At 42.3% G+C, this 25,280-nt stretch overlaps 1 protein-coding gene across 2 annotated transcripts; it reads right to left on the bottom strand.

The window, feature by feature from the left end:
- Positions 1-711: 711 nt before the first annotated feature.
- siah1 (siah E3 ubiquitin protein ligase 1) lies at positions 712-24,941 on the bottom strand. 2 transcript variants are annotated; one of them, XM_024379346.2, is made up of 3 exons: positions 24,757-24,941; positions 12,665-12,721; positions 712-2,561 (listed from the first exon to the last, which is right to left on the bottom strand). In XM_024379346.2, exons 2-3 carry the CDS (start codon positions 12,672-12,674, stop codon positions 1,711-1,713), a joined length of 861 nt encoding a protein of 286 aa, XP_024235114.1. In that variant the 5' UTR covers positions 12,675-12,721; positions 24,757-24,941; the 3' UTR covers positions 712-1,710. The 2 variants fall into 2 exon arrangements, with proteins under 2 accessions (XP_024235114.1, XP_024235113.1); XM_024379345.2 differs by lacking the exon at positions 24,757-24,941 and adding an exon at positions 16,997-17,779.
- Between the last annotated feature and the right edge of the window lie 339 nt (positions 24,942-25,280).

Raw genomic sequence — 25,280 nt, 5'->3', positions numbered from 1 at the left:
GATCAAAATGGGCCTTAGGTGGTGGGCGTGGCCATTTGTGCAGATACCAACCTACGATTTGGGAAGCCCTCCTGGCTACAGAATTTTAAAAAGGTAATTTCTTGCAATTACACACATTTGGTCATGGGTGGAGAGAAAATGTGCAGTAATAAAGCCAAATTTATGCTATGGGTTATGCCGTGTTCTTATGCTGAGTGAGTAACAAAAACCATCAATGGGGCGCTATGACAAAAATGCAGCATTTTTAGGTTCTACATGACTGTCTAGCTTTTATGTTGTTTTTAGTTCTCAAAGATTCTTATTTGAAAAAATATCCATTATGTTTTATACATACTTTATATGGTGTTCGTCAAAGTTCACACTTGAACTAACCATTCCCCCTCCCCATTTTGAATTTTTTTTTTTTACACATGGGTAAAGCCATTGGACAACGATAACATGGTAAGATGGGAGGATAAGTGTGTGGTTGGAGTAAGCCCCTGCTAAGAAATGATGTTGCTGCCTATAGCAGGTGTTAAACGTTTTCAGCTCGAGAGCTAAAATGAGAAATTTATTGTCCTCCCATTACCCAAATTAAGAGGAAAGTGTGCGACTAAAGATGTCTTCTCCTAACTCACGGCCCACCTCCCACATGCTCAGGGACCACTTTGGGTCCCAACCCATAGTTAAACCCTGGCCAAGAGAAAAATCACAGGGAAAGGGGAAATTGCACAAGGTATGAAAAAGATAGATTTATTTAATGACAAAATAAAACAATAATGATGGGACCAGCAATAGTTCTACGTATCCAGAGATGTTTGGCTTTGCGTCACCCACTCCTCAAACAGAATGTAGACAAAGACTGACAAAACGAAGAAAAAAATCTAACTTACAAAATAAAATACATTGAAGTCTTCGAAAGAACGACACAATTTATCTACAAACACTGAAGATTAGCCAAGGTTACAGCCTTTTTCATTCATTAAAAGTCCTTACAAAAAAATGATAATGATAAATCTCCATTGAATAATAATAATAATAATAATATAACTGTAGAAATTGTCCCCATTCCTGGTCAGATATTCAGTGGTTTAGGCTAAAACTGTTAGGCTCCAGAGAGAGACCAAACTAGCTTCGTCTCAGCCAATGTCTGTGCACACAATATACCTTCTCTTCTCATCCAATGAGGGGGGACAGAACTAAAAACCAAAACAATAACGAACCGAAAGAAGTTAGTTTCACTTTGACTAAGCTGAAAAATGCAACATCTTCAAAAAATAAGTTGTTTTTATTCCCCATCCTCCCTCAAATTGACTCCTCCCACCGTGTCTATCCCCTGAGCCCCTTCTGCCAGCTTCCCACTGCAAACTGAGCCCACCTGTTGAAGTGTGTGCTCTGAGTTAAGGGGCAATGCTGGATTATTCTCATAACATTAAGGTAAAAAAAAAGGATACCTTTACTTTAGTTATAGAACTAATATTGTAATGAAGCTTAAAATTGAATCCCAGGGATAGAGTTCCATTGTTTTCATCAATCTAACCGATCTGAACATTCTAAATCACATTGTTCGAAGACAACAGGTTCCCTGGGAAAGATCTTGCCCCCCTCCAAACCCCCCAGGTACATCTTCAGGTGTCCTGTAGTGTCTGAAATGTGTCCGAGTATGTGTGTGTGAGAGAGTGAGAGAGAAAGTGTGTGTGTGTGTGTTAGTGGCTGTCCACTTTACAGTCCTCAGCACATGGATATGGTGACGTTGATGCCCAGGTTTCCGTTCTCAGCGAACAGCTGCGCGATGGAGGTGTCAAACACTAGGCAGTCGCTGTTCATAATGGCAGTGGCGATGCCCTCATGGATGGAGCGGGGCGTGGCCTCCCAGGTGAGCCGTCGCCGGTGCCCGTTGAGCTCCAGGCGGTAGGCAAAGTTTTCTGCCTGCTTCCGTGTGCCGATCAGCTGCACAATGGCAAAGAACTGCTGGTGACCGTCGTACTTCTCCTGCTTCTCCAGGACCAGCATGAAGTGGAATCCGAAGCAGGATTGCATCATGACCCAGTCCACTGCCCCAGGCAGGTTAATGTCCGTGGCAAGGAACACGATGTCCTCGCCCTGCAGTGTGGTGATGGATTTGTGCTGGTGCATGAGGTGGGGCATGACCGCGTCCAACGAGCCCTGCCACTTACAGGAGGCCCCTGGGCAGGGGCAGGAGTATGGCCGGAACTCACACAGCTCCTCGTGCTCTGCCTTGTCTGTGTGGGGCAGCGTCACCTCACAGCCCGACGACGCATACTTGCAGGGGAACAGCACAGAGTTGGCCACCTTCTCCATGGCCAGGTTCCTGATGGAGCCCAGCGGGCCCCGGCAGGTGGGGCAGCAGGTGAGCTTGGGCCGGCAGTTGCTGCAGACCAGGTGGCCACTCTGGCACTGCAGGATGGGGGGCAGCACATAGTCGAAGCAGACAGGGCACTCAAACAGGCTGGCCAGGTCACTGTTAGAGGCCGTAGTGCCGGACAAGGTGGGGACGCGCTGGGAGGGGGCGCACTTGGAGGTTCCTGTGGGCAGCGCTGTGGCGGTCTGGCGACTCATTTCTGTAGAGAAACAGGGAGAACACGGGTTAGACACAACGGGATAATAAATTAACTATACATTTGGTGTGGAGACAGGAGAATGGGTGAATGTAGTGAGGACAAACGTAATGGTTTCCATGAGGCTTGACCAATCACAGATTCTTAAAACAATAGTCATGGTTCATTCACATGCATAAAGGTCATGTGGGCTATATGTTAAACTAAACTACAAATGTTCTGAAGAATATCATGTAACAATTTTAAACGGAATTGAAGTGTGTGTAAAACAACGATCTAGTACAGGAACTCTGACCCTACGAGGTCCAGACTACTGCTGCTTTTCTGTTCTACCTGATAATTAAATTGCACCCACCTGGTGTGACAGGTCTAAAAATTAGTCCCTGGTTTTAAGCAGTGGAACTGGCTTCAAGGTCCAGATTTGAATTTGAGGGGTCTAGTATCTTGGAAAGACTAACAGAATGCTTTATTTTGTTTTTTTACTGTTCATGTGTGCCAGTAGTTTACTGGCAACTACCTTCTATTCATACAGGAAGAGCGGGTAGGGTGAAAATAGTTACATGCACTGTCAACTGTAGGGACCATATAGACTACATTATATAGACTAGAGGTCGACCGATTAATCGGAATGGCCGATTAATTAGCGCCGATTTCAAGTTTTCATAACAATCGGAAATCGGTATTTTTGGGCGCCAATTTTTTTAGATTTTTTTTTAGATTTACATTTATTTTTATACCTTTCATTTAACTAGGCAAAGTCAGTTAAGAACACATTCTTATTTTCAATGACTGCCTAGGAACTGTGGGTTAACTGCCTTGTTCAGGTGCAGAAAGACAGATTTTCACCTTGTCAGCTCAGGGGATCCAATCTTGCAACCGCACAGTTAACTAGTCCAACGCTCTAATCATTGCACTCCACGAGTAGCCTGCCTGTTACTCAAATTCAGTAGAAGCCAAGGTAAATTGCTAGCTAGCATTAAACTTCTTTAAAAAAAAACTAGCAATCACAAATCACTAGTTATAACTACTGATCCAGTTTAGCAGGCAATATTAACCAGGTGAAATTGTGTCATTTCTCTTGCGTTCATTGCATGCAGAGTCAGGGTATATGCAACAGTTTGGGCTGCCTGGCTCATTGAACTAATTTGCCCGAATTTTAGGTAATTATGACATACATTGAAGGTTGTGCAATGTAACAAGAATATTTAGACTTAGGGATGCCACCCGTTAGATAAAATACCGAACGGTTCCGTATTTCACTGAAATAAACGTTTTGTTTTCGAAATGATAGTTTCCGGATTCGATCATATTAATGACCAAAGGCTCGTATTTCTGTGTTATGTTATAATTAAGTCTGATTTGGTAGAGCAGTCTGACTGAGCAGCAGCAGGCCCGTAATCATTCAAACAGCACTTTCGTAGGTTTTGCCAGCAGCTCTTCGCAAGCACAGCGCTGTTTATGACATCAAGCCTATCAGCCTAATGGCTGGTGTAACCAATGTGAAATGGCTAGCTAGTTAGGTGGGTGTGCGCTAATACCGTTTCAAACGTCACTCGCTTTTAGATTTGGAGTAGTTATTCTCCTTGCGCTGCAAGCGCCGTGGCTTTTGTGGAGCGATGGGTAACGATGCTTCGAGTGTGGCTGTTGTCGATGTGTTCCTGGTTCGAGCCCAGGTAGGGGTGAGACGGAAGCTATACTGTTACACTGGCAATACTATAGTGCCTATAAGAACATCCAATAGTCAAAGGTATATGAAATACAAATGGTAGAGAGAGAAATAGTCCTATAAATACAATATTAACAACAACCTAAAACCTCTTAGCTTGGAATATTGAAGTCTCATGTTAAAAGGAACCACCAGCTTTCATATGTTCTCATGTTCTGAGCAAGGAACTCAAAACGTTAGCTTTTTTACATGGCACATATTTCACTTTTACTTCTCCAACACTTTGTTTTTGCATTATTTATTTGAGGCTAAATTGATTGTATTGATGTTTTATATTAAGTTAAAATAAGTGTTAATTTAATTGTTGTAATTGTCATTATCACAAATAAATAAATCGGCCGATTAATCGGGATCGGGTTTTTCGGGCCTCCAATAATCGGTATCGGCGTTGAAAAATCATAATCGGTCGACCTCTAATATAGACATGTGTGTGCCTTTCCAAATCATGTCCAATCAATTTAATTTACCACGGGTGGACTCCAATTAAGTTGTAGAAACATCAAGGATGCTCAATGGAAACAGGATTCACCTGGGCTCAATTTCAAGTCTCATAGCAAAGGGTCTGAATACTTACGTAAATAAGGTATTTCTATTTTTATACATTTGCAAACATCTCTAAAAACCTGTTGTTTTCTATTAAAAAAAAAAATCAATTTTAGAATAAGGCTGTAACGGAACTCAAAATGTGGAGAAAGGCAAGGGGTCTTTTGGCCTCTAGGAAGATGTTCTCTGTTGACAACCAGAGAGAGAAATGGCATGTTCCTCTCTTAGCACAGCCCCAGTACAGTGGGCTGACTGGGATGTCCAGGCAGGCAGCCCTATACACTGATTGGCCCTTCCCTTCCTCCCGCTGAGGGTCAGCCTAGAGGTTCTGTGATATGCCCATCTGTCTATAAAGCCTGACCAGCGAAGGGCAAGCACAGAGCTTGGAGGCTATTTTTGGCCCAGGAGAGCAACACAGATTCATGGTTGCATAAAAAAATATATTTTAAAAAGACTCCATACAGCAATGTGGACTAGGATGGATGCGAGAGCAGAGCACTAGTTTGCTTCCTGTCAGCTGTTCCCATGGTAACAGGCTGTGGTTGAGGCCTTTGTGGATGAGATGGCCCGCCGAGTGGAGGGAGGGCTGGATTTTCCCTGGGCCTGGCAGGAGCTGGGTGTGACCCACCCCTGGCCCTGCTGCTTTATATAACCCACAGCACAGAGACAGGCAGGAAGACAGCCATGAGGCACTGTGCTCCAGACAAAAAAATAAATGTGAAATGGAGGGAAATGACTGCTGGGAAGCAGAGAGAGGGGGTAGACTGGGCAGCAGAGCTGTTCATGTACAGTTGAAGTCGGAAGTTTACATACACTTACGTTTGAGTCATTAAAACGCGTTTTTCAACCACTCCAAAAATTTCTTGTTAAAACTAGTTTTGGGAAGTTGGTTAGGACATATACTTTGTGCATGACAATTCATTTTTCCCAACAATTGTTTACAGACAGATTATTTCACTGTATCACAATTCCAGTGGGTCAGAAGTTTACATACACTAAGTTGACTGCCTTTAAACAGCTTGGAAAATTCCAGAAAATGATGTTATGGCTTTAGAAGCTTCTGTTAGGCTAATTGACATCATTTGAGTCAATGTAGGTGTACCTGTGGATGTTTTTCAAGGACTACCTTCAAACTCAGTGCCTCTTTGCTTGACCTCATGGGAAAATCAAAAGAAATCAGCAAAGACCCCAGAAACAAAATTGTAGACCTCCATAAGTCTGATTCATCCTTGGAAGCAATTTCCAAACCCCTGAAGGTACCATGTTCATCTGTACAAACAATAGCACTCAAGTATAAACACCGAGGGACGACGCAGCCGCCATACCGCTCAGGAATGAGACGCGTTCTGTCTCCTAGAGATGAACATACTTTGGTGTGAAATGTGCAAATCAATCCCAGAACAACAGCAAAGGACCTTGTGAAGATGCTGGAGGAAACGGGTACAAAAGTATCTATATCCACAGTGAAACAAGTCCTATATCGACATAACCTGAAAGGCTGTTCAGCAAGGAAGAAGCCACTGCTCCAAAACAGCCATAAAAAAGCCAGACTATGGTTTGCAACTGCACTTGGGAACAAAGATCGTACTTTTTGGAGAAATGTCCTCTGGTCTGATGAAACAAAAATAGAACTGTCTGGCCATAATGACCATCGTTACGTTTGGAGGAAAAAAGGGTTTGCAACCCGGAGAACACCACCCAAACCGTGAAGCACGGGGGTGGCAGCATGTTGTGGGGGCACTTTGCTGCAGGAGGGTCTGGCGCACTTCACAAAATAGATGGCATCATGAGCAAAGAAAATTATGTGGATATATTGAAGCAACATCAAGACTGATCAGTCAAGAAGTTAAAGTTTGGTCGCAAATGGGTCTTCCAAATGGCCATTGACCCCAAGCATACTTCCAAAGTTCTGGCAAAATGGCTTAAGGACAACAAAGTCAAGATATTGGAGTGGCCATCACAAAGCCCTGACCTCAATCCTATAGAAAATGTGTGTGCAGAACTGAAAAAGCGTATGCAAGCAAGGAGGCCTACAAACCTGAGTCAGTTACACCAGCTCTGTCAGGAGGAATGGGCCAAAATTCACCCAACTTATTGTGGGAAGCTTGTGGAAGGCTACCCAAAATGTTTGACCCAAGTTAAACAATTTAACTTTTGGGCTGGGGGCAGTATTGTGTAGCTTGGATGAATAAGGTGCCGAGAGTAAACCGTCTGCTACTCAGGCCCAGTTGCTAATATTATTAGTAGTATTGGATAGAAAACACACTGACGTTTCTAAAACTGTTTGAATGATGTCTGTGAGTGTAACAGAACTCATATGGCAGGCAAAAACCTGAGAAAGAATCCAACCTGGAAGTGGGAAATCTGAGTTTGTAGTTTTTCAACTCTTGGCCTATCAAATAGTGTCTATGGGGTCTAATTGCACTTCCTAAGGCTTCCACTAGATGTCAGTCTTTAGAACCTTGTTTGATGCTTCTATTGTGAAGTGGGGGCAAATGAGAAGGGAATGAGTCAGAGGTCTGCCAGAGAGCCACGAGCTGGTGACGCACGTTCACGTGAGAGTTAGCTTGAGTTCCATTGTATTTCTGAAGACAAAAAGGAATTCTCCGGTTGGACCATTGAAGATTTGTTAAAAACATCCTAAAGATTGATTCTATACATCGTTTGACATGTTTCTACGGACTGTAACGGAACCTTTCGACTTGATCACGCGTCATGAATTTGGAATACTGGGCTAAACGCGCGAACAAAAAGGAGGTATTTGGACATAAATGGACATTATCGAACAAAACAAACATTGTGGAACTGGGATTCCTGGGAGTGCATTCTGATGAAGATCAAAGGTAAGTGAATATATATAATGCTATTTCTGACTTCTGTTGACTACACATGGCGGATATCGGTTTGGGTTGTTTTGGTCTCCGAGCGCTGTATTCAGATTATAGCATGGTGTGCTCTTTCCGTAAAGTTTTTTTGAAATCTGACACAGCGGTTGCATTAAGGAGAAATATATCTATTTATTATTCCGTGCATAATAGTTGTATCTTTTATCAATCTTATCAATGAGTATTACTGTAAATTGAGGTGGCTCTCTGCAAAATCACCAGATGTTTTGGAACTACTGAACATAACACGCCAATGTAAACAGATATTTTGATATCAATATGAACTTTATCGAACAAAACATACATGTATAACATGAAGCCCTATGAGTATCATCTGATGAAGATCAAAGGTTAGGGATTAATTTCTCTCTTTCTGCTTTTTGTGACTACTCTTTGGCTGGAAAAATGGCTGTTTTTCTGTGACTTGGCTCTGACCTAACATAATCGTTTGGTTTGCTTTTGCTGTAAAGCCTTTTTGAAATCAGACACTGTGGTGGGATTAAAAGGCAATGCTACCAAATACTCATTGAGTGTATGTAAACTTCTGACCCACTGGGAGCGTGATGAAATAAATAATTCTCTACTATTATTCTGACATTTCACATTCTTAAAATAAAGTGGTGATCCTAACTGACCTAAGACAGGGATGTTTTTTTACTAGGATTGAATGTCAGGAATTGTGAAAAACTGAGTTTAAATGCATTTGGCTAAGGTGTATGTAAACTTCAGACTTCAACTGTAGGTGTCATTAAGGCTGCCTGTGACCACATCTGCTTGGATAAAGCTCCACCTATTGATGGGCCTCTTAGCAAGCTGCTCTGGACACACAAGCAACATCTGTGGACCAAATTAGCACAGAACACAACAGGGCAAAGCCAAGACTAGCAGGACTAAAACAAGAGCTGTGTGGGTGCTGAGAAAGCAGCTTGTTGAGATGGAACAGTTGCACTTGGTGGCTGCTGTCTGGGCTATAAGTGTGTGAGGTTTAGTATGTGTGTGGGCGTGAGTGAGTGAGCACTTTAGTAGGAATAGTCTGCAGTGACGGTAACAGTATCTGCCTGTGTGTGGGTTGCTGCAGCCTGCATGAAGGCAGTGATGTGCTGCAGAGCAACAGGGAAAAGAGAGATGCAGACAGCTCTTTAGTCTGTCTCCAGGAGGCTGGAGGCTTTGGCATCAGCAGCCTCTATTTTACTCCCTCGTCCCAGAGTCTGTACTGCCTGCCACAGTGTCTGGCTGGATGCAGACTAGTTTTGTCACAATACCAGAATTTTGACTTCGATACTGGTCCCAGGTTTAGTATCACAAAAAAAAGCCATATTTGCCATTCACGGAATGGTACTTGATCCAGCCCATAAAAATAGTCTGTTCAATCATTGGGCATCTTGAGTTCAGTATCATTACATTTTTTTATAAATTACTTTTTCTTTTTACGCCAGTCAAATACAATGAAGGATAATTAACATTGACATCTAAAAAGGTCAGATTCTGTCAACATAGCCTACTCGAGGCACAGTACGTTCAGATTAAATAGTCACAAGACGGAGAGTTAAAACCTCTTACGGATTATGCGCATTTTCGCAGCTTTTTGTTAAAAATCGCGCAACATTTCAGCGTCCTGCTACTCATGCCAGGAATATAGTATATGCATATGATAAGTGTGTGTGTGTATATAGAAAACACCCTGAAGTCTCTAAAACTGGTTAAATCGTGTCTGTGGCTAGAACATAATGTGTTTAGAAGTCAAAATCCTTCGAAAAACTGTTCACCAAAAACACAAAAATAATATCCATCCGCCAGTCAATGTATTGTCTAAGGCTGAAGAAAATACATTGCAATCCCCTGTAAACGCCTACAGCTTCCACACGATGTCGCCAGTACTGGCATTTAGGGGCGGCTTTATCCTTGGTTTGGTGACGTATAGGCACTTCCTTTCTTGGGGCGCACCACAGGATGTTATGAATGTGAAAACATGGACGATGATTTCAAGACTTGCTGCTATCGAATACAGATCGCCCCGTGATCAATTTAATAGATTATTAACGTTTATTAATACCTAAAGTTGGTTTAGAAAAGTAATTTGAAGTGATTTGTAAAAGTATATAGGCAACTTTTGTAATTTTAAAAAGTGACGTTGCGTCTTGTAAAGGGGCATTTTTCTGGATCAGACCGGTCTTCAGCAAATCACATTTTGGGTATACAATGACGGATTTAATCGGGGAAAAAGACCCAATTGTGATGTTTATGTGACATATAGGAGTGCCAAGAAAGAAGCTCGTCAAAGGTAATGAACGTTTTATATTTTATTTCTGCGTTTTGGGTAGCGCCGGCTACCGCAAAATCTGTTGTTTTGTTGACGGTCTGGTATTCTTGGGGGTGCATGCTATCAGATAATAGCTTCTCATGCTTTCGCCGAAAAGCATTTTACAAATCTGACTTGGTGGCTAGATTCACAACGAGTGTAGCTTTAATTCAGTACCTTGTATGTGTGTTTTAATGAAAGATTGAGTTATCAAAAACTTTCGGTGGCGCTCTAAAATATCCGCTGATTTGATCCCGCCACAGGAACATCCTCCCTAACAAGTTAAAGACAGCGCCTGTTGCGCACCACACATCAATCACCTTGAATCTGAGCAGAGGCGGTCAGCATTTGGGAGCCATTTATTTATCTATACTTAATTGTTTAAAACTTGGACGTTTGTAATTTTATGACACGTTTCTTCCCTTGTTTCAAAGTAGCCTAGCCAAAATACAACCATAGAACTGTTGAGGTAATTATTTTGCAAGCAATTATCCCATTGTAACCAGCAATTTTTTCATTATCTATTTATTTTCAAAATCAAAGTTTATATTGCCCAGCTGCCAAAGACTAGTATTATGTCAGTCATTAGTAACCCATGCTAGGTGATGCATCTTTTGATCTCCCCGCTCTCTTAATATTTAAGGGATATTTTTTATCTCGGTCAAATGAAAACGCTCACGCATGCAGTGGACTTTTGAGACTGATGTTCTCAATAATTGCATTTTGGAACATGTGCAGCACAGTTTTATTTCTTCATATTATAAAGCTCAACAATCAACATTAAGCTAAAGGGTCTGCTCAGTTGCATCAGCCTCATTGCTTTTTTTTAATGTGCAGTGGTTGTATGAATTTTGGCTCTGCTATCTGTTTTGAACGTATATGTTTTTATTGTTCTAGGGACGACCTTAACTTAGATCCCTAGAGGGAATCATTGTGTATAAAGTATTTGGCTGTAATTGTAATGTTGCAATATTTTACAGGCTATCAAGGGTGGCCAACCATAAACTAGGTAAATCAAAATATAATCTAGGCCTATCTACAATACAGGTGAATGAATATTTACTAAGGAGTGAGTGTGCATTGAGTTATTGAGCTTGTTTGGCTGATTTTGTGTGACTACAAATGACAAGGCAACAGTAAACATGTCGTCCCCCACGAATGATGCAGCAGCCTTCGGGAGAGACGTGAGAGAGACCGAATAAGTGAATTAAATGTTTTTGGTGGCAAACAGCATATTTCACATTATGGTTTGCACATTGTCACAAAGTACTAGGGCAGTGAACAGAGGTTAGCTTTAGCTGTCAGCCAGCAAAGGAAGTTTGCCTACAAAGCTGGAAGCTACCGGTATCTTCTTGCGTTGTAAAGTATTTTAGCGTGTATGGACATTGTTTTGTGAACAGTATAAGAAAGCAGTTTCAAAATGTCTACATGCCATGTTGCATTCATTATTCAAGTGTTAACCCAGACTCCCAGTGCAGGTTAGCAATAAGTTGGCTGCGCTGATACACAGGCTTGACCCGTGAGACACATTTGACAGAAGTACCAAAATAAACTAATTCTAGTAGCGAACCATATTTTATGTTCTAGTATCGGAAAAATAACCTAATTTTGGTATACCGTGCAACACTAATGCAGACACCCATGGGACTGGTGCCATAATGAGCATAAACACCACTGCTCTGAGAGTGCACACATTGGTGTGCCTGCAGTGATTCCCATTGGAGGAACCAGCTACATGAGTATTTCTCCTACTGAGGAAGAGGATAGACATTCATGATTTAGAACTAGGGCGTACAGGCCAGAGTAAGAGCAGCTGAGCGGAGGCCACTGCAGAGATCAGAACAAAGCACGTTCACCATAAACAGTGGAAATTATCCCAAGACTTTAGGGCTCAATGAACACTTGAAACAACCAGGTCTTGTGCCTCATTAAACATAACGTCTAAAGAACCATTTGACATCATAATCATGCTTTTCTCATGCTAATGGTTAAGAGGGCAGAATGACTTTTGCTGAAACGAGCAGTACACATGGTATCTAAGAGGAGAGCAGGCTAGCTACTAGACCTCTGGTAGGACTAGATGCGCAGTCAGAACTGTCTGTGTCCACCGTGTTCTTTGTTGTAGGATGGGCTGACTTGTGGTGCTAGTGGAAACTCTAGAGGTCATGTCTTTACACAGGAAACACAAGTGGTTATACCTGAATCACTTCAAGAGATGGGTCTAGCATTCCACCATATTTGAATTTCTTATTTATGTTCATACGTAGTAGGAACTACGTTTAGGGGGGGCAAGTTCTGGTCAGGCACATGTGAGAAATTGTGTGGCAGTCAAACAAGAGGGAGGTAAAGACAGTAGGTTGGGATTAGGTTGTGTTAGGACTCTCTCCTCCCGACCCGTGTGTTGGGAAGCTGGGGTGAATGGCACACGAGGACGAGATGCTCAATATGTCCCTCCAGATGGAGAGGAGTTGATTACTAAACCAGCTCAGGGTGATGACCTCTCCTCCATCTACCAATCACACTCACTGAACCTTCATTAGATGACCTCTACAATCCTCCAAACACCTCCCCTGCTTTATCAAACAAGCTGCTTCCCCTGGGTTAACCCAAACATGGACACAGACAAACACACGAGAAAGAAAATGTTGCTTGCCTTCGTCCATAAGATTCCCAAATAAGGCTTTCTTCTTCTCTTGAAAAATGGGTAACTCTGAAAAGGGGAGAGAGAAGAGAGGTTAAATAGTGGAGTAAAAACAATTCTTAAAAAGTCAAATGGAGCTGAGGTAGCAATAGAAACACATCAATTAACACCACTGCAGTCTCAGAGTTCTGTAAAGGCCCATATGCCCACCTTCTGTTCTCTGCAGGGTGACCATTCAGGGCTGGTCATAGTCAACAGTTCTAGCTATAGTATGACGGTGGATATGTTGGGGACTGACTCCGACCTCCCCAAAAAGCACAGATACAAATTAAGTGTTAATCAGTGAGTTGTGGAAACAAAAATGTAATGGCTAGAGCCATATTAGCTAGAGTGCTCTTGGCCTCACACATTCCACTGGAAACCCACTGCTTCCATCATGCAATGGGTTAACACTACTAATGCAAAGTACATTACATGGAGCATCGATTTCCCTCTTCAGTCTGTTCTCAGCACAACCTTTAGGCCTACTATCACATTACAACAACTGGCTACATCCTGACTGACACTAACATGGAAATATTTGACGGAATCAGTCCACTGATTGAGGTTTTGATTGTGGTTCTCTGTCGCTCAGTTGGTAGAGTGTGGCGCTTGCAATGCCAGGACAGTGGGTTCTAGAGATCGACCGATTAACTTCTTATGGCTGGGGGGGGGGGCAGTATTGAGTAGCTTGGATGAATAAGGTGCCTAAAGTAAACGGCCTGCTCCTCAGTCTCAGTTGCTAATATATGCATATTATTATTAGTATTGGATAGAAAACTCTGAAGTTCCTAAAACTGTTTGAATGATGTCTGAGTATAACAGAACTCATATGGCAGGCAAAATCCTGAGTTGAAATCAAATCTGAGCTTTGTATGTATTCACCAGAGTCCCCAATGAAATCCCCTTGAGATATGAGGTTGCCCTGCCTAGGGGTTCCACTAGATGTCAACCATCAATAGCAATTATGAGACTTTATGGTGTTGTGGGAGTGAATGATAGCAGAATCAGTCAGGTGTCTGGCAGTCAGCCATTTTCTGATCATGCTTATTCCTCATGGCAGTCACTTGTGTTCCATTGCTCACAAAGACAAGAAGGAGTACTCCGGTTGGAACTTTATTGAAGCTATATGTTAAAAACATCCTAATGATCGATTCTGTACTTAGTTTGAAATGTTTCTTCGACCGGTAATATAACTTTTTGAAGTTTTTGTCCGATATAACGCTGACCAGAATGAGCGTTTGGATTTGTATACCAAACGCAACAAAACTGACATTTTTGAACAAAAAACATTTATTGTGGACCCGGGATTCCTGGAGTGCTTTCTGATGTAGATCAAAGGTAAGGGAATATTTATCATGTCATTTGTTTACGTTCTGAGCGCCGTCTCAGATTATTGCATGGCTGGCTTATTCCGTAAAGTAAAAAAAAATTTTTTTTAAAAGACAGCGGTTGCATTAAGGAGAGGTATATCTATAATTCCATGTGTATAACTTGTATTATCATCTACACTTATGAGGAGTATTTCTGTTGAATGATGTGGCTATGCAAAATCACTGGATGTTTTTGGAACTAGTGACTAACGCACCAATGTAAACTCATATTTTGATAAATATGAACTTTATCAAACAAAACATACATGTATTGTGTAACATGAAGTCCTATTAGTGTCATCTGATGAAGATCAAAGGTTACTGATTAATTTGATCTCTTTTCTGCTTTTTGAAACTCCTCTCTTTAGCTGGAAAAAAATGGCTGTGTTTTTCTGTGGCTATGTGGTGACCTAACAATCGTTTGTGGTGCTTTTGCTGTAAAGCATATTTGAAATCGGACACTGTGGTGGGATTAACGAGAATAGCTTTAAAATGGTATGAGATACATGGATGTTTTACCTTGTCAGCCCAGGGATTCAATCTTGCAACCTTACGGTTAACTAGTCCAACGCTCTAACCACCTGCCTCACAAGGACTGCCTGTTACGTGAATGCAGTAAGAAGCCAAGGTAAGTTGCTAGCTAGCATTAAACTCATCTTATAAAAAAACAAATCAATCATAATCACTAGTGATAACTACACATGGTTTATGGTATTACTAGTTTATCTAGCGTGTCCTGCGTTGCATATAATCGATGCGATGCGCATTCGCGAAAAAGGACTGTCGTTGCTCCAACGTGTACCTAGCCATAAACATCAATGCCTTTCTTAAAATCAATACACAGAAGTATATATTTTTAAACCTGCATATTTAGCTAAAAGAAATCCAGTTTAGCAGGCAATATTATTCGTTCATTGCACGCAGAGTCAGGGTATATGCAACAGTTTGGGCAGCCTGGCTCATTGCGAACTAATTTGCCAGAATTTTATGTAATTATGACATAACATTGAAGGTTGTGCAATGTAACTGGAATATTTAGACTGATGGATGCCACCCGTTGGATAAAATACCGAACTGTTCCATATTTCACTGAAAGAATAAATGTTTCGTTTTCGAAATGATCGTTTCTGGATTCGACCATATTAATGACCAAAGGCTCGTATTTCTGTGTGTTATTATGTTATAATTAAGTCTATGATTTGATAGAGCAGTCCGACTGAGCGATGATAGGCACCAGCAGGCTAGTAAGCATTCATTCAAACAACACTTTCGTGCATTTTGCCAGCAACTCTTCATTGTGCTTCAAGCATTGCGCTGTTTATGACTTCAAGCCTATCAACTCCCGAGATCAGGCTGGTGTAACCGATGTGAAATGGCTAGCTAGTTAACGGGGTGCGCGCTAATAGCTTTTCAAACCTCACTCGCTCTGAGACTTGGAGTAGTTGTTCCCCTTGCTCTGCATGGGTAACGCTACTTCGATGGTGTCTGTTGTCGATGTGTTCCTGGTTCGAGCCCAGGTAGCGGCAAGGAGAGGGATGGGAGCTATACTGTTACACTGGCAATACTAAAGTGCCTATAAGAACATCCAATAGTCAAAGGTATATGAAATACAAATCGTATAGAGAGAAATAGTCCTATAATTCCTATAATAACTACAACCTAAAACTTCTTACCTGGGAATATTGAAGACTCATGTTAAAAGGAACCACCAGCTTTCATATGTTCTCATGTTCTGAGCAAGGAACTTAAACGTTAGCTTTTTTTACATTGCACATATTGCACTTTTAATTTCTTCTCCAACACTTTGTTTTTGCATTATTTAAACCAAATTGAACAGGTTTCATTATTTATTTGAGGCTAAATTGATTTTATTGATGTATTATATCAAGTTAAAATAAGTGTTCAGTATTGTTGTAATGGTCATTATTACAAAAATGTTTTTTTTTTATTTTTTAAATCGTCCGATTAAATCGGTATCGGCTTTTTTTTGGTCCTCCAATAATCGGTATTGGCGTTAAAATCATAATCAGTCGACCTCTAGTGGGTTCAATGCACAGGAGCATCTGCACGAATAATGTATGCACAAGTCTGTAAGCCACATTGGATAAAAGCTTCTGCTAAATGGCATATAGTCTTAATATGGATCCAAATCTCTGCACAGAACTCATGTCAGATTGGTTGTTTTATCATTTAAACTTCTTCCGGTCTAGCACATTTGTTCAATCATGTAGTCTTTGTGTAGGGTAAATCTATGAATTCACGTCACTACCTCGTTAAAATAGGACTTCTCTACGATGACGGCCGGTAAAGGAGCACCAGAATCTAGCAGACGTAGGATAAACCCAAAACAAACACTCATGTGTATCAGCAGCTGCCTGGCTTTGAGTAAGCGTGGCCTAGTAGAGGCGGCGAGTCTCTGCCTGCCCCCTTTCTGTAAACTCCGGCTGCTGTTTACTATCAAACATGCCATCTGCATGTGCCCTCCACACTGCTGCAGAGGAGAGGAACACACACACACACCACTTCAAAGCAGCATAACATCCAAAACACAACAGAGGGAGACAACGACAGAGTTGGCAACCATGACAATTGTTCGGTATGTTTGTACAGAGGGTCAGAAAAACAAAAGCATTTCTACTTAACAAAACATGCCATTCTTTGTTCTCCACTCATGTCCAGTCTCTCTCACACCCCTGCATATACAAAGTATACAAAAAATGCCCTGCCATTCTTAGGATCTGCAGTGCCTTGCAGAAAACAAAGCCATTACTGGACAGAAGTGAACACCAGTAGGTATTTATGACACCACAGTTGCACCTCGGGTATAGGAGGCGCAAAGGGGAAAGGGGGCAAACATTCCAACAGACATTCTCACAGAAAATGAGCAGAGCAATATTTATGAGCCACCGAGTGTGTAAATAGGACATTTTACCTTTGGGTTTGTTGGCAGTTGTTCTAGAAGCTATGCATGTGAAGAGCTTGAGCACCCCCTTCCATGAGTTCATGGGCTGAACATCAGCTCTGCCCGACATAGGGAGAGTGTGAGGAAACTCTTCATCGCAGTTTTTCCATAGGAACAAAAACAGCCCATAACAGAGGGCAGATCCTTTCCCGTCGCTCTCCCTAGGTCTCTACTTTAACTCCCATCAGAAAACAGATGTACTACTGCAGTCAGAGCCTGGGGGTCCAGGGCCAGACACCTTGGTGGGCTGGACGCCTCAAACAGAGCCAGAGACTCCGATTCAGGCACTTCTTTCACCAGCACGGCAGAGGGCAGGAGGCTGTAGTCTTAATCCTCTTTAAAGTGCAGCCCAGGAAAAGGCCACAAGGAAGGGTGGAGGAGCCACGGGTAGGAGGGGCCCAAAGAGAGAATATATATATATATATATATATATATTTTTTTTAAATAACACGTAGCTGTAATCCAGGAATGTTACACAAGTATATCCAGCTCCGCGGCAAGCAGGCAGCCCAGCCAGGGAGACAGGGAAAGAAATGGAGCACGTTGAAGAGGAAGCTAAGGAAACACTAGCAGTGTTCTTCTCCTGAAAGCCCTAGTCTAGGTAACCACTCCCTGCTCGGTCACTATCTTCTGAGTGATCCAGTTAGTCAGTGGAGAAGGCAGCGAGAGGCAGGTATTAGGGTGAAACACAGTCCTGGCTGAGCACCATAGAGCAGTCCCCCTTGCCTGACGCCTGCACTGCTCCCTGTAGGCTAAGGAGTCCAATGTCAGACTGGAGAGCGCATGCTCACGCTCTCCCCCACCCTCTTTCTGGGGAGTGGGGCCCTACTCAGATTACAGCACTGGCAGCTCCACCTCCAGCTGGGCTAACACCGTCCTGCCTGCTTTCCTCCCTTCCTCTGACCATGCAGACTAGACAAAGAAACTGGAGAGAGTTGAGAGCTGGAGAACACACAAGTACCCTTACTTACACTCAGTGACACACAGTCCCAAAAACAGCCTCACAGTGGAGTAGACACCCTAATCACAAACACAGGTCAGAGTATACATTACAAATGCACAGCACAATATTCTGAGTTGATACCAAAAATACTTCTTAACCTCACACACACTCTCTCTCTGAGCATGGACAGGGCAGTGACAGTCATGGAATTTTGGATGACTTATTGGTCATTTCCACAGTCACTGTTCCAACCATTTTCTCCTCTGTTTCTGAATGCATGTGCTTCTGCTGCAGGGAGGGGGATGTTGCCCAGGCAACTATAGAGTCATTTGCTACAACACCTAGCTTGTTTCAGGCAAGGAGCAACAAAGTTTGATCACGTTATAGAGTCTGTTACAGCAGAAACAGACTCAAACCGCACAAATGCCCGGGCATCCAGTCTTCAGTTCGTTCCAAACACACACACAAATGGTTCTGCCGGTAATTTTATTCTCATGATGGTCTGCACCCATAACTGTCGGGTACAGTTCTACAGGAATTGTGCCAGCCCTAGTCATGGATTGTGGCAATGTAACCGTTGTAGCTACTGTATTTTTTCTAATCCAAATAGACTTCCAATTAAATTATTCTGAGAAATGCCCAGTCTTTGAGAGCAATCCTTAGAAGTTAAAGTACAGGTATTATAGAGGCCATTATTCTCAATCATTCAGACAAACTTAGACCAAATGTGTCAAAATAGGTTTCAGCAACAGGTATGATGGTATATCGTAAAATCTCATTAAGTGCTAGAACAGCAACAATACTTTACCATGTATTCTATACTGACCTCATTACCAACCTAACAATACTAATAAACTGTCAATAGACTAGACAGAAAGCATATTCACTGCCCTTCCCTCCCTGAGTAACATTTGAAAGTAATGTACTTGCTAGATTGTGATAAGATTACTAGGTGAGACAATGTAAGATGAATGCACCAATGTAAGTCGCTCTGGATAAGAGTGCTTGCTAAAATGTACAGACAGACATCCTTTTTTATTTCCCCCCTTTTCTCCCCTATTTTGTGGTATCTAATTGTAACTACCAGTCTTGTCCCATCACTGCGACTCCCGTACGGACTCAGGAGAGGCGAAGGTCGAGAGCCGGGCATCCCCCGAAACAGGACCCAGCCAAGCCGCACTGCTTCTTGACACAACACCCGCTTAACCTGGAAGCCAGCCGCACCAATGTGTCAGAGGAAACACTGTACACCTGGCGACCGTGTCAGCATGCATTGTGCCCGGCCCGCCACAGGAGTCGCTAGTGTGTGATGGGACAAGAACATCCCTGCCAGCCAAACCCTCCCCTAACCCAGACTATGCTGGGCCAATTGCGCACCGCCCCGTGGGTCTCCCGGTCGAGCCTGGACTCAAACCAGGATCTCTAGTGTCACAGCGATACAGTGCCTTAGACCACTGCGCCACTCAGGAGGACAGACAGGGGTATTCTAACTACTAAAAGCAGGAGCATATTATTTGGCATCCTTTAACAGGCTGGTGAACAAAAGGTTACTCAAAGAGTCAGGTGCCAGGCAGAGCACATAAAACAGCAGGCAAAAGGGTAGCTCTTACAGTTGTTCTTGCAGTATAATGACTATTAAAGCCACATTTACAGTCATTTGGATCTAGCCTACCTCTTAGTTTAAAATATTAATTTTAAAAACCTTGTCAAGCTTATTACTAAAAGGGAGGGAAGTGGCACATGCATTTCCATCTTAAAATGTGTCATAATATTTAGGCTACATCCAAGCTGTAGACACCGGAAAAAGGACAGGATGCATAGAACTCACAGCCAGCAGGATGCAAAACAAGTAGCCCAGTGGAAATGTACCATGGGTCTACCACAAAGAACACACCTTGACAATAAGTGAAAGACACTGACAAAGGCATTGCAGTAGTCTGATCAGACAGAGTGGACTAGCCTATTTTCACTCTTGAATGCATCCATAGAAACACACCTTCCATGTAAACAGCTGCAGTGACAACCCACTCCACCTACTCAAAGAAAGCACAGGCAAACCTCTTTCCATGGCAGAGTAAACCAACACAACTCTCCTCGCCTCACAAGAGGGAAAAATAACTCATCTAGAAGCAAGAACACAAATTAAGTAATTGTTTTACTGACAGGGCAGGAAACTATGCCGCCCACAAACACAGTTTTAGATTTTTTTTGACTGCAAAAAAAGTAGCCTGCTTTGTGACACCCCCTTCGCAAAAATATAATAATAGTTTGCTATATACAGAAGTTTGCTCAACCCCACAACCCCAGAGTATTTATTCACTCAACTTCCTGGTATACAAGAGCAGCCTGGGCAAAGCAGCCAACTCACCCTGGGCAGAAGAGCATTATAAGCAGAAGCATGTGTTGCCATGGAAAAGTTACATTGAGGGTTGGAATCTGAAGGCAGAAACACCCACCTTCAAACATCCAGCCCGCGCTTCTGCAAAACACACATCCAGTAGCATGTTCATTAAGCCAACCTATGATGCAGGAGAGTGATTCTGATTTAGAGAGAATTAAAAGAGGCGGCAGACAGAGCACTTTCAAAGTATATAGAATTCCCTCACTGTTTGAGAGCCAGTGAGTGAGTTACCAAACTGGACCTCCTGCTGCTAGAGACAGCTGTCCGCCTGTCACTATGTTCAATTCACTATACATGTGCAGCTGCCAGCAAGTCAGGGAGCAACAGGACAGGCTACTACAGTCATGAACCAGGCAGTCAGCCATTTCATTTATTAAACCCAGGCCAGTCATAAGACACTATCAATACTGGCAGTCTTTGGTGCATTGTTTCCAACCAACAGATGCCTGAAACAGTAGTCCTAAAAATAAGGTTATGCTTTGGCTAACTAAATCACACAAACATTACACAAGGAAACGGTTCTCGGTCGTAGTTGATACATTGGACATGAGATGGATGCAGTGCACAATTATATCCAATCAAGGACCTAAGGAAATCAGAAACAATTCTGCAAGTAGTTTATCAACAAATCACAACATACCTACCTACACTAGCTCGATTTGCAAACAGCTCCTTTGAACAACCAGTTTCCTTGAAATACATAGACATGTAGCTACAGAATGTACACCTGATAATGTGATATAACCAAAGATTTTGGTATCCCTTACTGGGCGTTACAGGTTGGCCTATACAAAACCTCGGTATTGGAGATACCATGTTCGTTCGATTCAGCTAAACATGTATCTTAAAATGTCAGTGTCCCGTTGCATGTAGTTTGTTTTCACTTAGAAAATGCGCCATTACTAAAATAAAATAGGTTTCTCCATGGCGTGGCCATCTTGTCGATTTAAAATCTTCTATCACCGATCGACATAGGTCAGTGTCAAGACATGCAACACTTTGGGGTGGACTCACCTGTCTCAATCAATGAGAGAAGACATGAAAATACAAGATGGCGACATGCATACTTTGGGATTACATCAAAGCAAAAAATAGAATTCAATAAAGTAGCTTTTCTTTATATACAAACGATCCACCTTCAACTGGACATGAAGATTTTAGAAGATACTTTTGGCCATGTAGTGTATGTGGAAACCCATTCAAATTTGTGGATTTGGCTACTTCGGCCACCCCCGTTGCTGACAGGTGTATAAAATTGAGCACACCGCCATGCAATCTCCATAGACAAACATTGACAGCAGAATAGCCTGTACTGAAGAGTTCAGTGACTTTCAACATGGTACCATCATAGAATGCCACCTTTCCAACAAGTCAGTTCATCACATTTCTGCCCTGCCCCAGTCAGTACTGTTATTGTGGAAACGTCAAGGAGCAACAACTGCTCAGCCACGACGTGGTAGGCCACACAAGCTCACAGAACCGGACTGCGAAGTGCTGAATTGCATTTTTTTAAATAAAAAAAATCAAATATGCCTTCCCTTGGATGCAACACTCACTACAGAGTTCCAAACGGACTCTTGAAGCAATGTCAGCACAAGAACTGTTCGTCTGGAGCATGATGAAATGGGTTTCCATGGCAGAACAGCCACACACAAGCCTAAGATCACTGTGTGCAATGCCAAGCGTTGGCTGGAGTGGTGTAAAGCTCGCCGCCATTGGTCTCTGGAGAAGCGGAAACGGGTTCTCTGGAGTGATGAATCACTCTTCATCTGGCAGTGCACAAAGCGAGGTCCATACAGAAATGGTGTCAAGAATGGTGTGGAAGAACATGACTGGTCTGCACAGAGCCCTGATCGCAACCCCATCGAACACCTTTGGGATGAATTGGGACGACTGGGAACCAGGCCTAATCGCCCAACAGTAGTGCCTGACCTCATTAATGCTTGTCCTTGCAGAAATGTTCCAACATGTAGTGCAAAGTCTTCCCAGAAGGGTGGAGCCTGTTATAACAAAGGGGGGACAAACTCCATTTTAATGCCCATGATTTTGGAATGGGATGTTCGACAAGCAGGTGGCCAAACATGTAGTGTACATGTTTGGCCGAATCGAGAACGAAGACAGTATCACCAAGTTAAGGTTGGTAGTACATTTTCTGTGCTAAACCAAACAGTACCTATCCTTTATTGCCCAGTATTGGATACCAAAAAGCTTTGGTTATATCACATTATCGGGTGTAACAATCTGTAGCTAGTTGACATGTATGACTCGATAAAGTAGCCTGAGTTACATTCTTAATTTTAAAATAAAATCAGCAGCCAGGTAAGACGCAGACCGTCAGAAGGACACCGCATTGGCACATTCAGCAAATCTGATCTAACAAAGTGGATATTCGTCAAATCTGTCATGATTGATGTATTGTAACAGGCCCAAAATGTGGTTACCAATGTTTGATTTGGATATTTGGCTGCTTTTGCTGCATAACATTTAGAAGTTGTCCCTTTTCTGATTTAGAAGAAATGCTTGATAAATGCTAACTCCCATTAGTATAAGTTGGTAGCATAACTAGCATACTGAAATCAGGTGGTGGTAGTCAGTCTTTTTTAACTGTAAATGAACTTGATTGGTGACAACATGAACATGTATTGGGGTTGACTGTCATACAAGCATTATACTATATTTTAACCTCAACTACAGCCTACATGTTGGTTAATTGTGCTGGGGGAGCATGAGGAGATTCAGGATCTTTCCCCCACGCATTTCCATTGTTTTGGTCGACCTCTATCGCATCCATTTTACTCTGCCATTAGATTGGTTAGATTTGGTTTGTAGTTGTCAATGGTTTTTTGCAGAGCTGGGGTTCTCCTTGCCCCCCGAACACCGCTAAAAACCCATTGACAACTATGTGCCATTCAAGGGATTGTTAAATGAAGGTTATAACTATTTGGTTTTAACGTCACCTCTCAAAGAGCATAGTAAGAAGAACTACACATGAACCATTATTCCACATTTAACCATCTCAGAGTTATACAGCAAGCAACTGCATGCTTTTCACAATCAGTAAACATCAACTGATCATGTCACTTCAGAAACCTATCTAGCTAAACAAACAAGGTGTCATTTAGCTTGCTTCATCAGAGATTAGGCTTTTGGAAAGGGCTTGACCTCAGCAAGTCTTCCTTCTGGGCAAAGTTGTCAGTTGGACTACTGCCATCACCACTATAAATAGCAAGCAAATCAAACAATATTTGGATATAGCCATCTAATTTATCCCCTGAAAGTGAGCTTGTTAACTAGCCATATTGACGTGATCTGTTATCAGCTAGCTATCCAATCTGAGGTGGTCCATCAATCAATGTGGCCTATCATGTCTGTCAGCACCGATTCAACACTTAAAAACAATGTTGACAGGAAGGGAAATTAACCTAAAACACTCGTACTTTCCAGGTATAGTTGATTTTTATATCACTCAAATATCAAATTAATGGTGGCATTTGAGAGATATCGTGAGGCTCCACTCACCTACTGTATCTGAAATTACATAATATTTACTTATTGAAATCATGCTAAATCTGCGCTACTCTTTTGCATGGGATTATCAGAAATGTGTAGTATGATTGGCACAACTAGTCTACAATCAAATCAGGCCCATTCATGTCAGCGTAGCACTGACATCGCTAACTTCAGACATGTTTGACATTCAAAGACAGCGCTTTAGCAAACAAGTGCAGAGTTGCAAGGTATGTATATTCAACTAGCTAGCTACGGAGGCCCAGACTCTGCGAACAAATCTGCGGAGACGATGTCGTCACCATAGCAAACGTATGCGCTAACGGTTAGCGTAGCTAACGTTACAACATAAACAAATCAATGTCCGCTAGCAGCTAGTTATCCAACATTGCTTCACAAAACTGCAAAATGTTCACTTGCTGTGTACACTAGGTAAAGTTAACGTTAGCTGACAAATTCGGCAAATTGCATGAATTGAGCCAATTTTGGCACGACATGGGAGCCAGCAATCTTACTAGCCAGTTACTGTAACGTTAGCTAGTTGTTTAGTAGTAGAGAGCGCGGCCTACTCGAATCATGTAGCTAGCCAACATCAGTTAGGTATTCTGACCTAGCTACAGTACAGTAGCTAACTAGGTACAACAAAGCCTCCGATGTGGTGACCGGAATTATCACTTAACCATCCACATATCTAGTTAGATAGTTTACCAGGTAATTTAACGTTAGCCAGCATATCTAGTTTACGACGTGAAGTAGCTAACGGTAGCTATCTAACGTTAACAGTTAGCTGAACATGCTATTATGAAGATGGCTATGTAACAACGTTAGCATCGGTGTTGTTTTTCGAGTACATCCCGGTAAAACATCCGCACTACTTACCTTGGATGAAATGTCCTTTTTATATTGTAGCTAGCTACTGCGACGTAATCCACAAGGGATTCCACTCCAATTCTACAGTCCTTCACTCTTTACCTACAGTGTTTCCACATTCGCGTTGTACTGGAGACGAGACGACTGTCGTCCAAGTACTCACCGGTCTCGTGACCGCGCACGGTTGTTGAAATAGTTTCTCACCAGAGCGGCGCAAAGGAGCACGCGCTTTAACTACATGAACGCACTAATGGTTGTAAGTAGGCGTCATGAAAAAATCTTTACAGTATCCAAACAGTAGCAGCTAACATGGTATTCTGCTTTATTTGTGAGCTTAATCTACCACACTCTGAATTTACTTGGGCTACTAAACCACTCATTCTCCTGTAATGGAACCACAGTAATTTAAATTGAAAAGTGGAAATGGAAGAAGAAAAAAATAGGCCTATGGCTATGCTGTGGGCTACTTTCTAAATGTAATCCGTTACAGTTACTAGTTACCTGTCCAAAATTGTAATCAGCAACGTAACTTT

This window comes from Oncorhynchus tshawytscha, linkage group LG19, assembly GCF_018296145.1.
Source record: "Oncorhynchus tshawytscha isolate Ot180627B linkage group LG19, Otsh_v2.0, whole genome shotgun sequence".
Lineage (NCBI taxonomy): Eukaryota > Metazoa > Chordata > Actinopteri > Salmoniformes > Salmonidae > Oncorhynchus > Oncorhynchus tshawytscha.
This window is presented reverse-complemented; position numbering and strand designations above follow the sequence as displayed.